Source organism: Tauraco erythrolophus, chromosome Z (genome assembly GCF_009769465.1).
Source record: "Tauraco erythrolophus isolate bTauEry1 chromosome Z, bTauEry1.pri, whole genome shotgun sequence".
Taxonomy (NCBI): domain Eukaryota; kingdom Metazoa; phylum Chordata; class Aves; order Musophagiformes; family Musophagidae; genus Tauraco; species Tauraco erythrolophus.
Window position 1 is genome coordinate 31,037,780 of NC_141496.1, and position 14,548 is coordinate 31,052,327.

The following is a 14,548-nucleotide window of genomic DNA, read 5'->3' on the forward strand; positions in this document are numbered from 1 at the left end:
TGAACCTGATTATAAAAGCCAAATCCAAGCAAGTAATGGTGACTTGGTTGTCACTAATACTTGGTTGTGCAATCCAGCCAGGCGGCCTAAGATGAGGTATAATTTGTGATTGTTTGGCAACTGCATCAGAGAGTGTTTAATTTATGTTTACTTCGTTCCTCAGCCTCTATGCTCCAGCCTCCAGTTTTCAGCTCAGTCTGGGGCATTATAAATGAGTTGCCCATAATCTGCTCACAGCCAGCAAGCATGGGGGCTTCTCCAGAGTTTAGGACCCTCCTAGAGGAAAGCAGCTGCTGTACAAAATTACCAGAGCACAGAATTTCTTAACTCAGGGAAGTGACAGGCCAAAGAGGAATCTCCAAGATTAGATACAGCTGACAGCAGATCATTCGAATGCTAATAGTATCGCTCCAAGTCAAGTAGTTCCAACATGGTCCTTACCAGCAGCCCTTTGTGTTTCTGATTTAAAAGTACATCTTGACTACAGCAAGGAGGTCTCTTGAATCTCGGTGCAATGTGCTTTATTCTGGAAGGATGGTACCGGTTTATTCACTACAGAAATACTCCCACGTTATTTTTAACATATTCCTCGCCTTGACCCGATTGCTACAATTACCAGTTGGGTTATGGAGATGACAGTGGAGTGCTGTCACTCCACAGTCAGTGGGGTGGACAGTATTCTCCGTAGAGCCAGTGAAGACTGGGGAGAACACTGAAAGATGTACCTGATGTGGTCTAACGTTCATTTGAATCATTATTTGCAAACTGCTGGTTAACTATGGTTGTGTATCTATCGTAAACATACAATTCATGTGTGCCTCTAAATATTGCTAGTGACAGCAAAAACCATAAAAAATCTGCCTTCCTAGGAGACATGTGAAGAAGGCTTTGCTAAACATTCATGGTGGAGATACAGAGGCAAGTGCAGAGTGCTTTAAAAAGTCTCAGAGAATAGAAGACCCTTTAACTAAAGGAAAATGTCCAGAAGAGACTTAACAAGAATTTTAATGCAGCTGGATAATCTGTCTTTGGACTGGACAGATGGGTGATGGCAGGTATTGTTGTTCACTGTGAACACTAACCAAGTTCTTAAAAATATTCCACTGTTTTTTTTTTTTAATGCCAGAAAAAAACAATAGAAGAGATCACAGTGGTTCAAACATAGTAGCAGGAGATTCCAAATGTTACCAGTTAACTTTTACAGGGTTGATGTAGAAATCTGTCTTCTGTTCAAACTGTGTTGTATATGGCACAGTATGCTGTGAATACTTTACAGCTTCCGTGAAGAGGACATAGCAGGCTACTGGTGCTGCTGGAGACAAGAGCAAGGTCTTAAGATTCGCTCCAGATGCTAAAATAACAGCTTGTAGACTGTTGTGAGTAGTTGAAATAGTGAACATGTCTTCTGGATACTGCTGCTCCTTTGTGTCGGTACAAACACACATACAGCTTTACTGATGACCTGAATTGATGGTACAGCTGAGTCTGTGTTCCCCTGGGCTGGGAATGACTCTTCAAGGGTAAAACTCAGTACGATTTTTGCTTAAAAACTGGTGTTGAGTAACAGTCACCAGTTTAAGAAAGAAGCAACGTCTTTGGAAAGCTTTTTTTTTTGAATTGTGACAACTGTTGGCTTTTCCTAACCATTGGTAGCATGAAACGCAGGAGACTGCACTGTTGCTGCCTACATGGGGGACGAACGGCTTCCTGAGACACAAATGATGGTTTTACTCTTTTTGACCAAAACCAGGTTATTGTAGGACTGTTTTAAGCTGGATGACCCCTTAGAGGAAAGGCTAGAAGGTGCTGTTTGCTAAAAACCTCTGAATTCTAATTCTCCCTGTAGGAAACTTACTGTTGCCTGGAAGCAAAGGCGGATGCTTAGGTGAACTGTGCTCCCACACTCAGTCAGCACGGAGTGCTGTAACGCCAAGTTCTAGCTCATAGCTACATGGACAGAGCAGCACTTCTTGCAAGGGAAGACATCCTGCATGCTCTCCCACAGTATTTAAAAGACACTTCAGTTTTGGGAAGGTTGAGGGTCTCCTCAAATATCTTGCAAAATGCAAGAGAATAGCTGTAATGGCCCATCAGCTGACTTTAAATTTTCACTTCCTTTATTGGAAAAGTTGTGTCAAATACATACTCTCCCTCTTAATCTAAAGGGAACACTAGAGCCCACATTTGTTTCTCCATGTAATTTCCTTATTCTGTCTCCTGTGAGTGTGGAGTTTGCTCTATATTATCTAAAGAAGTTATGCCATAGAAACAGGGTGTTCGTCTAAAGCCAAGTTTTCTGTTCTAGGTGTATAAGATGCAGTTCTCAAATTGAGCAATCTTCTGCATTTTAGACCTTAAACAAAACTGAATTTGTTCTGTCACTTCAGTAATCACATTCTGTTTTCTCACTGGAAGCGAACATTCAGCCTACTGTTGGTTATCAAGTGACTCCTCCAAACAAGGAGTTGTGATTTCAGCAGGAGGAAAGCTGCAGCAGCGTTTGGCCCGTACGTGGGAATAGACTGGTGAGACTTTGCGGAGATGTCAGCTGCAGAGGTGGCAGATCACAGATGGAGGTCGTCCTCCTGCGCTTGCATACGCAGGTGCTCCGCGTGTGTTGCCATCCTGGAACTGCTCCAAAGCCAGGAGGGACTCATACACAGAGGCTGAGGGTTCTGACGTGTGGAGGAGAAACTTGGGTTCAAGAATGAGGTCAGCTGCTTAGTCAGGGGCTAAAAGTTGCGTCTGTTCAGACTTCGGTTCTCTGTCAAAATCCACAGTCCTGTGAGGCTCCAGCGAAACAGAGTGCAACGCAAGGGGAAGGTAAATAACAGTTTTTGAGCTTGGATTGTCGTGGTGGTGGGTTTTTTTTCCTTCCCAAGTTGTATTGGTGCATCTTGCTCAGATGCAATGTCTTACCAGTACCAACACTGGGACAGCTTTAGTATTTCTGTAGGAGTGACGACTGTTCATATAACCTCCCAGTGACAGTACAGGGAGCAGAAGGGAAGGCTGTGGATATTATATAAGGAGCTTATCTAATTACAAAGCAGGAGGGGACATCTGGAGGGGAGAATCAGCAGTTGTTGTAAAAATGGGCTGCTTCGTTTAACCACGATAAGGAAAGAACTGAGTCATGGCTGAACATGTTACCACTATGAACTTTCTGCAGCAGAAAACATGACTGACGAAATGAGGAGTTCAAGAAGGCAGATTGGGTGATTCTAGGAGGAAAAGTTGAAATCGTAATTGGAGTGGTGAAGCTGGCATGATTTATGGCTTGTGATGATGAACTCATTTTTTAAAAAAATAAACAGCTGAGTGATAACAATGAAAAAAAAAGCTAAGTTACAGAACAAGGCTTTTTAAAAGAGATACAGCTGGGACAATGGCAAACAAAATCGTACTTTAGGTTATAATAATCAAAATAGCCATCTCCAGTGTAAACCCAGAAAGAATGGAATCCAAAGGAAGTGAAAGCAGCTACAGAAAATGTGGAATTTGAGTATTAAATGTTTAGTAAGTAATCCAGAAAAATCTTGTGTTTTTAAAATTATTTTATTCTTTAAAGACTGAATGCTTTCTATTGGATATTGAATGAACTAAGAGAGAACTTAAAAATCGACGTGTCAGTAAACACAGAGGTCAAACTGAGCTGAGCAGGAATACTCAGTAGCGTAATAATATGCAGAGTTCAAGATAAACATTAAGTTTTCAATTAAGAGGCCTGGTAATCAGTCCAATCAAGGGCACCACACAGTAAATATGTTATTTGCTGCTTTAATACCTTGAACTGTTTTTAGCTTACTCTATCCTTGGAGGAATTCCTGAGTTTTTTTCTCGCATGCTCTAAAGTAAAATTGCCCTTTCATGACAACTGAAATGGAAACCAATTATCTAGAAATTCCAAGAAAACACAAGGTACACAGATATTAAGATGTCTATCTTAAGCTTCTCAAACACACAAGATTTGAAATGTAATCCTTTTTGGCATGATGAAAGACCTTCCCTTCTAGTGAGATAGCAAACCCCACCACTCTTGTAATTCCCACGCTGTTCCAGTTGATAATCAAATATCTTAGCTCCTTCAGATACTCAACGTAAATATTATTTGGCAGTGGTAGAGGTAGTCAGAGGTAGTCAGTTATCCCTGAAAAACTACCTGATCATGTACTCAGATAATCGCAAACCTGCTTGAGCAGTACAAATCCAGTTTAAGTAGCTGTGGGTAGTACATGGGCACTGGCTTTCAGTAACAGAAGTCAAATTTTAACAGGAGTGCCAGAGCAGTGATCTCTGACGCTTTAAGTTCAGTGAATACTAGAAAAACCGAGCAGCATTGTACCCTTTTACGTCCCGAACCCGTGGCTGAGGATGCTGGGGAGTGGAAAGGAAATGTGGCTCTCTGTGCCATTGTCTTTTCTTTGGCCGTTGTTCAAGACCGACGGCTGGGCTAGATGGACCATTTGGTCTGACTGTTGGGCGCTCACGTTCTTCACTCCTGCCTTCCAGCAGAAGATAAGAATCAAGCCCTTGGACTACTGCTCTCTAGCATGACAAGAATGGTACTTACTGCAATGATAGCCAGCCAGCGGAGAAAGTCAATTTAATAAGTGATCACTTGCTAAACTTACAAGCGCTGTGGGATTAGTAGGAAAGAAAGAGATTGAAATGCATTTGTTCAGTTTCAACTTTTGTTTATGTGCTTGCAGCTTAGAAGGACTGTTCTCAGACCTCTGAAGTGGTACTTAAATCGTCTGCTGTTTTTTTTGACTGGTGGAACATAAGAAATTGGAAAGAATTACTTCAACCTTGCCACTGATTTTTTTTCCTGTGCATTCAACAAAACAGAGGCTTATTAAGGGAGTTAGAGAATATACATAACTTGATAGTGCTGTTTACAGAGAACAGCTCATGCCTACAAACTTAAGATTTTTCTGATAAAAGACCCACGGTTTTGCCCAATCTAAGTTATTAGTTAAGCGTATCAGTTTAGTAAAGGTGTAAGCCATTGTAGACATCTCAGGCATTCTAGTTTGGTGAAGATGCAACTCTTGGCAGAAGTCATCATTCCACCCACCTTCTCTGCACTGTTTTTTAAATATATAGAAGAGTTTGTATATTATCTCTACCCCTTATCACTTAAAAATCAATTAACAATTGTAAAATGTTCAATACAGGCCTAGTTTTGTTCAGTCATCTTATTGCTTATAAGCTCTGTGGGACTGACTGCAAAAGTACAGGCAATATAAATCAGTATTTAAATTATATATTACATGTTTATTATGGATGCAAATTTTTTAAAATTTACATTTTCTGAAAAATCAGAAGTATTTACAATTTTTGTAAGATAAACTTGTATGCTCTAATTTACAGTCTGATGTAGTAACAATTCATAAAAATTCAGATCCTTTAGAGTTGTGTTTACAAATTAATTTTCTTAGGAGGCAGCTACAACAGATATTGCTGTATACACAAGCAAGAACCAGCTTGCTACATATGGATTTTTTTATCAGATAGCTACATGTACTTTTTACATTGTTTCTTGAATTTCTTTACAAAAAGTCTGTATAAACTTGGATGGCTTCAAAATTGTAACCTGCACCCGATGCAAATGTATGTATAAACACCTGAATGAAGGCTAGTTTAAAAGTGCTGAAATGTAACTATTTCATTTAACTTAGAAATGAAAGTAATACTGGATTAAAAATAGCAGTACAGTTTTGGGTTTTCATTAATAAAATATTGTCATATCATATTGATTGCAAAGCAGATTACAATTAAGATTCCAGTAAAAAGACTGTACCATTTTATGAGTTAGAAATTTTCCATTCAATAAGACTGGCAAATTAAGAGCCAAATGAGCTCTTCCAATCAAACCTACAGTACAGTATGTGCTTAATGCTAATAATGGAATGCTCATCTGCAAAAGTGTGTAGTTTACGTTAGAATTTATGTAGCCCCTACAAAGCTTAATTTATTGTAAAGCTTCAGCAGTCCAATTCATTACTGGTTTTGCATGAATTAGTTCAAGCATGTTTTATTGTTTTAATAGAGAATTTGAAGGAGTCAAAATCGTCATATAAACTTCCCATGTGCAGGTTATTGAATTATTTTGCCCCAATACTTTCAATTTCAGCACTGAAAAAAACATTTGGTAATACAAATATGTAGAATATTTTCTAAATTAGTGATTCGCTTTAAAAAGTGTACTTATGTGTCACTTCCCTGTGCTTAGGCTGTGGCAAGCAGATTAGATGACAAGACAAATATTAAAATTGGTGGTTATAGAAAAAAATGAAACTAATAGAAATGGCAGAACTTGTCACCCTGCTGCCATAAAATACCCTTCTAAAATGCTATTTCTCCCAAAGAACTACGTTTACATTCACATCACACAACCCCAACAGCACTCGAGGTCCCAAGATGTGCAGTCAAAGTGAAGGGAAACGCTGTTTGCTTTAAAAGTTTTCTTTTACCATCTTCAGTGATTTTTCAGCGTTCTCATCTTTGGTGACGTTAAAGTTACTACCTCAAAGTTTCAATGTCCTTCCTGCATGATGCACCTCCCTTTACTACAGCCGCATTTATTGCAATCACCCCATGAGGAAGTAATCCAGTATTTTAAACCTCTTTTAAAACCATCTCCAGTTCCTGCAAGTCTACCTTCTAAATAAATCCCAGTCAAAGAAATTTTTATGAAGTTGTGTGTATTATACAAACACCGTGCTTTCTTCATGAAGAGCCAAACTTTGACAAAGGAAGTGAGGCATGTGAACAACAAATTGGATAGGCACAGGCTTTTTTAAAAGGCACAAATGTTATGCAATTCATATAAAAATAAATTAAATCTACAGCATTAATTCCAACAATCACAACGCCCATAAAATTTACTAACTGCAGAAGTAAATCTCTGCTGTGTTTTGCAATTTTGTAAGACATTGCACTTAGGAAAAATCCCCTATATAAAACAACGTACATGTTAATAAGATATGATACATGGGCATCAAGTTACGTTTCTTTTATACATCTCTAACTCAGCTGGTTTTGTGGCGTGAGTGGATAGAGAACTACGTGAGACTTTGCCTCTTTTTTCTTTAAAAACTGGCAATATAAAGAATCTGAACAATGAATATTACTTATGGAAAGCTCAAATATTTCTTACTTGCTTTCCTACATTTTTAGGTTTAATGTTTACAGTATAACATACAATTTCATACTTTCATTACCACTATGGATTACTAGTTTGACTTCATCTATATAAATTTACTAAAATTTCAACAAATTTTCCCAAATATTGCAGTTGATCATTTACAGACAGTGTTGAAGTTAACTTCAGTGCTATTATAAAGTAATAAAAAGTTTGCAAAATGACTTCTAAAAGTGCATTTTCTGTTCTGTAGTTCAGCCTCAAAGTAGGTCAACATTTTGAAAAAATTAATGCATGTTAAAATAGTGTTTGCGAAGTAGAGAGGGCAGAGTGAGCTTCTTGCACTCCTTTGATCCAATGACTTTCACAGGTACATCAGCAGTCTGCCATATACCGTCCTGAAAAATAAAGGTAGTTTTTTTGCAGTCAGTGGATAAAACAGATTTTGCCAGTATTTTCCTGGGAGCAGCTTGAGTAACTATGGAAAACCAAAAAACCCAAGAAACAGTTTTCAGCCATATTTTAATGAAAAGTAACTGTTTATGCACCGCTCATTTAACAGTTTCATATTTTATAATTTAACACTACAGAATAGATAACATTAATTTGAATATATAAACACGTCAGTGCCTTACCAGTGGCAAATCTCTTCTTAAGGAGGGAAAGCCGATAGCCAGTGCCTACGAGCTCTACATCTACTCCTGAAAGTGTGCTTCCCTCACTAATGAATTGCACTGCAAGTGTTGCTGGCTTACTAGGTCCTTCTGAAAGTTCAAATTTTGCCCTGAGGGATCCAGAACCTATAAAAATAAGAAAATGGAAAAACTGGTTGTTTTGCAAGAACAAAATTTTAGTAGTAAGAAGGGAAAGTAACATAGTGCCCTCTGAGATCTATTCCTTGTGGCAGTCAGTCCCACGTAAATTTTCAAAAGAGATGAGAGGACAAGCCTATTTTTTCCAATACTTTGCTTAAGACAATGACTATTGAATCATTTAAAGAGAACACACACTTTTGCAACACTATACAGCACGTGTATCAGACAGCCTGGTAATCTCTTATTACATGAAATACCCGATTAGTCCCTATAATCATCATTTAGGCTCGCTGGTTTGCCGGTACTTAATACCACCTATCTCATTTGTAGTACTTTAGATTAGCAGATTTGAAAGTACGTTACAATATTTAAATGTTGTCACAGTCTGCCTGGATGAATGTGCACAAACAAAACCATTGGAAGAAATGCAGCTACACAGTGTAGTGTACATAGAGGAAAGAAATTCTTATTTTTCTAATAAAGACAAAGTCTAATTAAATACTTCTCCCCACAAATTTCAGTTGATTTTTCAAAGACAGTGGTGGATTGTCATCACTTTGATGATAACATAAAGCAGTAATAGTTCAAAATTACTTTAAGCGCATTTCTGTAGTCAATGCAAAGCATTTAAAAAAACCCCCCAACATTGTTAGTAGTCTCTTTTTCAAGTTCTTAAACAAGTCTTTTCTCGTTCTTGCAAAACATGCTGGGGAAAGTGAGATTGAAATAGTTAATAATGGAATAATGAAAGTCAAGTATTTTTACTTCTTTAAAACAACTTGCTATTCCTAGTCAATAGGAACTTCTAAATGACAACGAAAGTTAGCAACTGAAACATCACTGGGACAAAAGCTGGAATTAGTGAATGAAATTATTCTTGATAAATTTTCTTCAGTAGGTCTGTAACAGTCTGGGTAAACTGGAACTTCTTTCCACTGTAAGTATGGAAACTCAGATATTCATGTGCTTTGAAAGTTTGTTCTGTGTTTTATCTCTGTCTGCAGTTGTCAGCTCACATAATGTGTTGGGCCATAAAAAAACTCAAAATATTTTACCGCTCTGTACACCAGAATAAAGAAGACCTCAAGACATTTGTCCTAATATTAACGGCGTTTGTGCAACCTCTCCCTTTGCTCTGGAAGTGTCAGACCAGCATAGTACTACTTCCTCCTAAACACTGAATTGTGAGTACTATGTGTTTATACTTAAAGAAAAGGGGAAGAAAGATGGTGGGAAGAGAAGGAATATAGCAGAAGCAGTGGGATATGTGCAGGTCTACAGCACACACACAAGATGCGATCTGCATCATTGGCAGCACATTTTATCCTGATCTGCAGGTGCACAGTAGCTCTTCATTTGGCTGCATTTGTGTTTTAGTATGGTATTTTTTCCTTTAAAAGAAGATTCAGAGTTTGGAAAAGGAAAAAAAAAAAAAAAAGAGGGCTATCCCTATGTAATCGCAATGGAAGACAGACGGCAAAGAACTCTGAGGTCAGTGAATGATGAAGCACACCAGACTACAGCAATAACCTCTCTCAGATAAAATTCTCTCTGATTTTGTTTGAATGATGACCACAACTTTGCAGCCTTTACAGGAACAGAAGAGGCTTCCCTTTCCAGGTTTGTGGTTTCTATATGAAGGCAGCCACATTTACAAGCAAATCTGTGCTTTCATAATGCCCTTCACTAAATTCTTAGGGTTAAAGGTCTTTCCTTTACACCACGATTCATTTTTCCACAGAGGCTTTGAGGATGAGACAGATGTCCCTCCCTTTGGCCCCTGTTTTTCTGCTTCAGAAAAACACTGCACCTGCAGAGGTTGTAAAGGCTGTGACATCAGCTGGACCTCAGGGAAATGTAGCCCGGCAGAGGATGACTGTTGGAACCTTACAGAGTGCTGTATAAAGCACTGCTCTGAGCAAATGTGCATAAGATTCATTTTTCCTGCAGTTGTATATGGTCTGTCAAAGACTCTCAAAATATTGGTCAAGATGTTAAGCCTATCTCGGCACAGGACTTTGGAACTTTTTTTTTTCCTTCCACTTATCTCTTTCTACTGTATTTCAGTTGTCAGTGTGTGAAAAGACACATTTTTCCTTCGAATAACTGCTCATTACCAAATAGCATTGATGTAATGATTGACAAGTGGTGTTCCGCAGGGGTCGGTACTGGGACCAGTGCTATTTAACATCTTTGTTGGTGACACGGACAGTGGGATCGAGGGCACCCTCAGCAAGTTTGCAGATGACACCAAGTTGCGTGGTGTTGTGGACATGCTGGAGGGAAGGGATGCCATCCAGAGGGACCTCGACAGGCTTGAGAGGTGGGCCTGTGAGAACCTCAGGAAGTTCAACAAGGCCAAGTGCAAGGTCCTGCACATGGGTCGGGGCAATCCCAAGCACAAGTACAGGCTGGGTGGAGAATGGATTGAGAGCAGCCCGGAGGAAAAGGATGTGAGAATGCTTGTGGATGAGAAGCTCAACATGAGCCGGCAATGTGCGCTGGCAGCCCAGAAAGCAAATTGCATCCTGGGCTGTATCAAAAGAAGCGTGGCCAGCAGGTCAAGGGAGGTGATTCTGTCCCTCTACTCTGCTCTCGTGAGACCCCACCTGGAATACTGCGTTCAGTTCTGGAGTCCGCAACACCAGAAGGACATGAAGCTGCTGGAGTAAGTCCAGAAGAGGAGGGCCACGAAGATGATCTGAGGGCTGGAACACCTCTGCTATGAAGACAGGCTGAAAGAGTTGGGGCTGTTCAGCATGGAGAAGAGAAGGCTTCGGCGTGATCTTATTGCAGCCTTCCAGTAGTTAAAGGGGGCCTACAGGAAAGCTGGAGAGGGACTTTTTACAAGGGCGTGTAGTGATAAGGTAAGAGGCAATGGCTTTAAATTGAAAGAGGGTAGATTTAGATTAGATATAAGGAAGAAATTCTTCACTCTGAGGGTTGTGAGGCACTGGAACAGGTTGCCCATAGAAGTTGTGGATGCTCCATCTGTGGAAGTGTTCAAGGCCAGGTTGGATGAGGCTTTGAGCAACCTGGTGTAGTGGAGGGTGTACCTGCCCATGGCAGGGGGTTTGGAACTAGATGATCTTTGAGGTCCCTTCCAACCCAAACTGTTCTATGATTCTATGATTCTAATAATTTCCTACTCAGTCTAAATGCTCTTTTAGAGCTTCTGACTGCTTTCACAGAGCTTCACTATTCTTTTTGTAGTTAATTAATAAATTTATGTTTTGACATGTCACTGTTAATGGAATCTCTCAGGAGGAAATTCATTGAGAATAAGGTTAATTGGTAAACAGGATACATACAGCGTAAGAAGATGTGTGAACAGGCATGAGGGTGTAGAGGCTAAACTGATCATACCTTTTTACTGTTAAAATTTTTCTGTACAAGTAAACAAAAAGAGTTCAACTTACCTCCATTTTCAGACTTCTCTGAAATGCTAGATATTTTCCAATATGCTTTCATCTGGTCTGCATTCCTGTAAGAGAATGGTTGGTTAGTTATAAGCATGAATTTTTAGCATATTATTTCCCTAGATTTACACCAGTATATTACAGACATCTCTAAACAGAGGTTCATAAAAATACTTGCTCATTTTAAGGTAAGGTTGTGGAAAACTATACAAACCAAACAGGAAAAGAGAAGAGCATGCCATACTGCCCCTGAGCAGCAGAACTTCGACATACATACCACCTTTTTATACAGTTAGCCCTGTCCTGTGCCCTGGCTATGGCTCCACAACTCAAAACCCCCTGTAGTGGCCAAGGGTAAGGGCAGGCCAAATGCCCTGGAAGCTGTTTGAAAGCTGTTGTCTTTATGCTTCGTGGATAATGCTGTGAGGGGGAGCAATATTGGTCGCTTTCCCCTATGTGAGACACTCAGCAGCATGAATTTTATTCCATTTCCATTCTAGTAAAACTAGTTGGTGTAAGTGACACAGAGTTTAAGCTAACTTCCGACACTGTAAAGGGGCAGAGAAGGGCACCAAGCACCACAGTCTCTAAGCTGACAGTGCATATTAACTCTGGGAGCGCTTTGCAGTAGTTCCATCAAAGGAAAGCCAAGAACATAAAGCTGTGAGCGGCATGAAGTGCTGATAGCTTTGAAATTGCTTTTGGCATTGGTGTAGCAGGAGTGAAATGCTCACAGAAGTAGCATGAATGGTAGTGGTTTCTTGCAGGAGGTCAAGTTATACTAGAGCTGCCTGGGACTCCCTCTGGCTCAGAGAGTAGTGGTCAACGGCTCGATGTCCATGTGGAGACCGGTCACGAGTGGCGTCCCTCAGGGGTCCGTGTTGGGCCCGGCCCTCTTCAACATCTTTGTCGGTGACGTGGACAGTGGCATGGAGTGCACCCTCAGCAAGTTCGCCGATGACACCAAGCTGTGTGGTGCCGTCGACACGCTGGAAGGGAGGGATGCCATCCAGAGGGACCTCGACAGGCTGGAGAGGTGGGCCCGTACCAACCTCATGAAGTTTAACCAGGCCAAGTGCAAGGTCCTACATCTGGGTCATGGCAATCCCAGGCACAATTACAGACTGGGTGGTGATTGGATCGAGAGCAGCCCTGAGGAGAAGGACTTGGGAGTACTGGTGGACGAGAAGCTCAATATGAGCCGGCAATGTGCTCTTGCGGCCCAGAAGGCCAACCGCATCCTGGGCTGCATCAAGAGGAGCGTGGCCGGCAGGTCGAGGGAGGTGATTCTCCCCCTCTACTCTGCCCTCGTGAGACCTCACTTGGAGTATTGCGTCCAGTTCTGGAGCCCCCAACATAAGAAGGACATGGACCAGTTGGAGAGGGTCCAGAGGAGGGCCACGAAGATGATAAGAGGGCTGGAGCACCTTTCCTATGAGGACAGGCTGAAAGAGTTGGGGCTGTTCAGCCTGGAGAAGAGGAGGCTCCGGGGTGACCTTATAGCGGTCTTCCAGTACCTCAAGGGGGCCTACAAGAAAGATGGGGAGAGGCTGTTCAAGAGGGCCAGTTGTGATAGGACAAGGGGTAATGGTTTTAAAATAGAGGGAGGTAGATTCAGGTTGGATATTACGAAAAAATTTTTTACCATGAGAGTTGTAGAACACTGGAACAGGTTGCCAAGAGAGGTGGTGGATGCTCCATCCCTGGAGACGTTCAAGGCCCGGTTGGATGAGGCCCTGAGCAACCTGATCTAGTTGGAGATATCCCTGTTCCTTGCAGGGGGGTTGGACTAGATGACCTTTGAAGGTCCCTTCCAGCCCTAACGATTCTATGATTCTATGATTCTATGACTTTTTTCCGTGTTCTGGGTGGGTGTTCCTGTGCCCACTCCGGCTTTGTAACAGAGGGGTCTGTGGAAGAAGCCTGGGCAGGGAGTCTGGCTTCACCAGGCATTTTAGTCAAGTCATGCAGGCAGGATACTGCCAAACCACAGGCACAGTGATGGAATTCTGCTCACATTTGCTCCAGGGGTGTATTGCTCTGCCTGCTCCCACTGCCCTCTGCTTGTTTTCACAAACTCGTAGAAGCATAATTATCTGAGATGTGTGTCTCACTTTCAAGTGCTACTGTTAAAGCAGGCTTAGAAGGTGGTGTCAGGTAGCTGCTAGTCACATAATAACCTGCTTGATGCTTGAAGTGAGAGACAATGCCACCTGGCTTATGAAGAGCTCCTCAGTTACTGAGGTTTGTTTCAAAACCATTTCAATTAGAAGCTAATTTTTAAGCTAGAACAATCCAGAAGTCTTTTTAAGAACTGCATTTCTTCTCCTCTCTCTATATAATCCATATATATGAATATATTTATACACACACGTTTTTTAACCATTAAGAGATTATAGTTTCAAATTAATGTATTAAAAATGTCTATCCTGTCTATTGACCAAAAGAAAGCAAACAGTGGAAATTTCATAAAGGCTTGTATTACTACAGTTGGAATAGGTGCATATTGTCTCATTTTAGTGTATGTGAATTGGCTGCACATGATCTGTTTCAGACTAGAAAATATCCTAAACACACCTGATACTACACATTTTATCAAGGCAAAAAAAAATTTCTCCCAGTGAAATTTTTCGGACTGTGAACAGACTGAAGTGAATCTGAATAATAACAAGGAAAGTGTTAATTACCATTTTGCAGGTGGAAGTGATTGCATGTTTGTTACTCCTCCATCTACTGGTACCACAACCTGGACATTAGACAGCATACTAGGCACATTCATAGCCTCTGGGTTGTACTTATAATCCACTCTCACATCAGTAGTGCTGGCATTACATTTCCAGTAAGTTGCAAGATTCAAGGGAGTGGACTGGATGCCATTTGAAGATACCTGTAAAAGGATAAACCATTGAAAGCAGCTTAATTAAAATATTCCTCTTTTGAGCACAACTAGGGAATGATGGTAACAAAGATAACTCTAAATCCTGACAAAAGAGCAAGAGAACAATTGACCTCTGAGTCCTTAATCACAGAATTCTGAAGACTGTTGCAGCCTAAAGTCATCCATGTTCTTTCAATTTTAAATTAAAATAATTAAAGAAGAGGTTTAAACTCCCTCTGGCTCATGAGGCTCCTTCCTACTCTGACTTTTGTAAGTCAAAATAGTT

At 40.7% G+C, this 14,548-nt stretch overlaps 1 protein-coding gene across 1 annotated transcript in view; it reads right to left on the reverse strand.

Moving 5' to 3' along the window:
- Positions 1–5,309: 5,309 nt before the first annotated feature.
- The window catches only part of FCHO2 (FCH and mu domain containing endocytic adaptor 2), a 111,693-nt gene continuing 102,454 nt past the window's right edge, over positions 5,310–14,548 (reverse strand). The window contains exons 25-28 of the mRNA XM_086629987.1: positions 14,072–14,271; positions 11,385–11,449; positions 7,786–7,950; positions 5,310–7,548 (exon numbers count right to left, since the gene is read on the reverse strand). Coding sequence (XP_086486113.1) covers positions 7,526–7,548; positions 7,786–7,950; positions 11,385–11,449; positions 14,072–14,271 — 453 coding nt within the window. The 3' untranslated portion in view covers positions 5,310–7,525. The remainder of the gene's footprint in view (positions 7,549–7,785; positions 7,951–11,384; positions 11,450–14,071; positions 14,272–14,548) is intronic.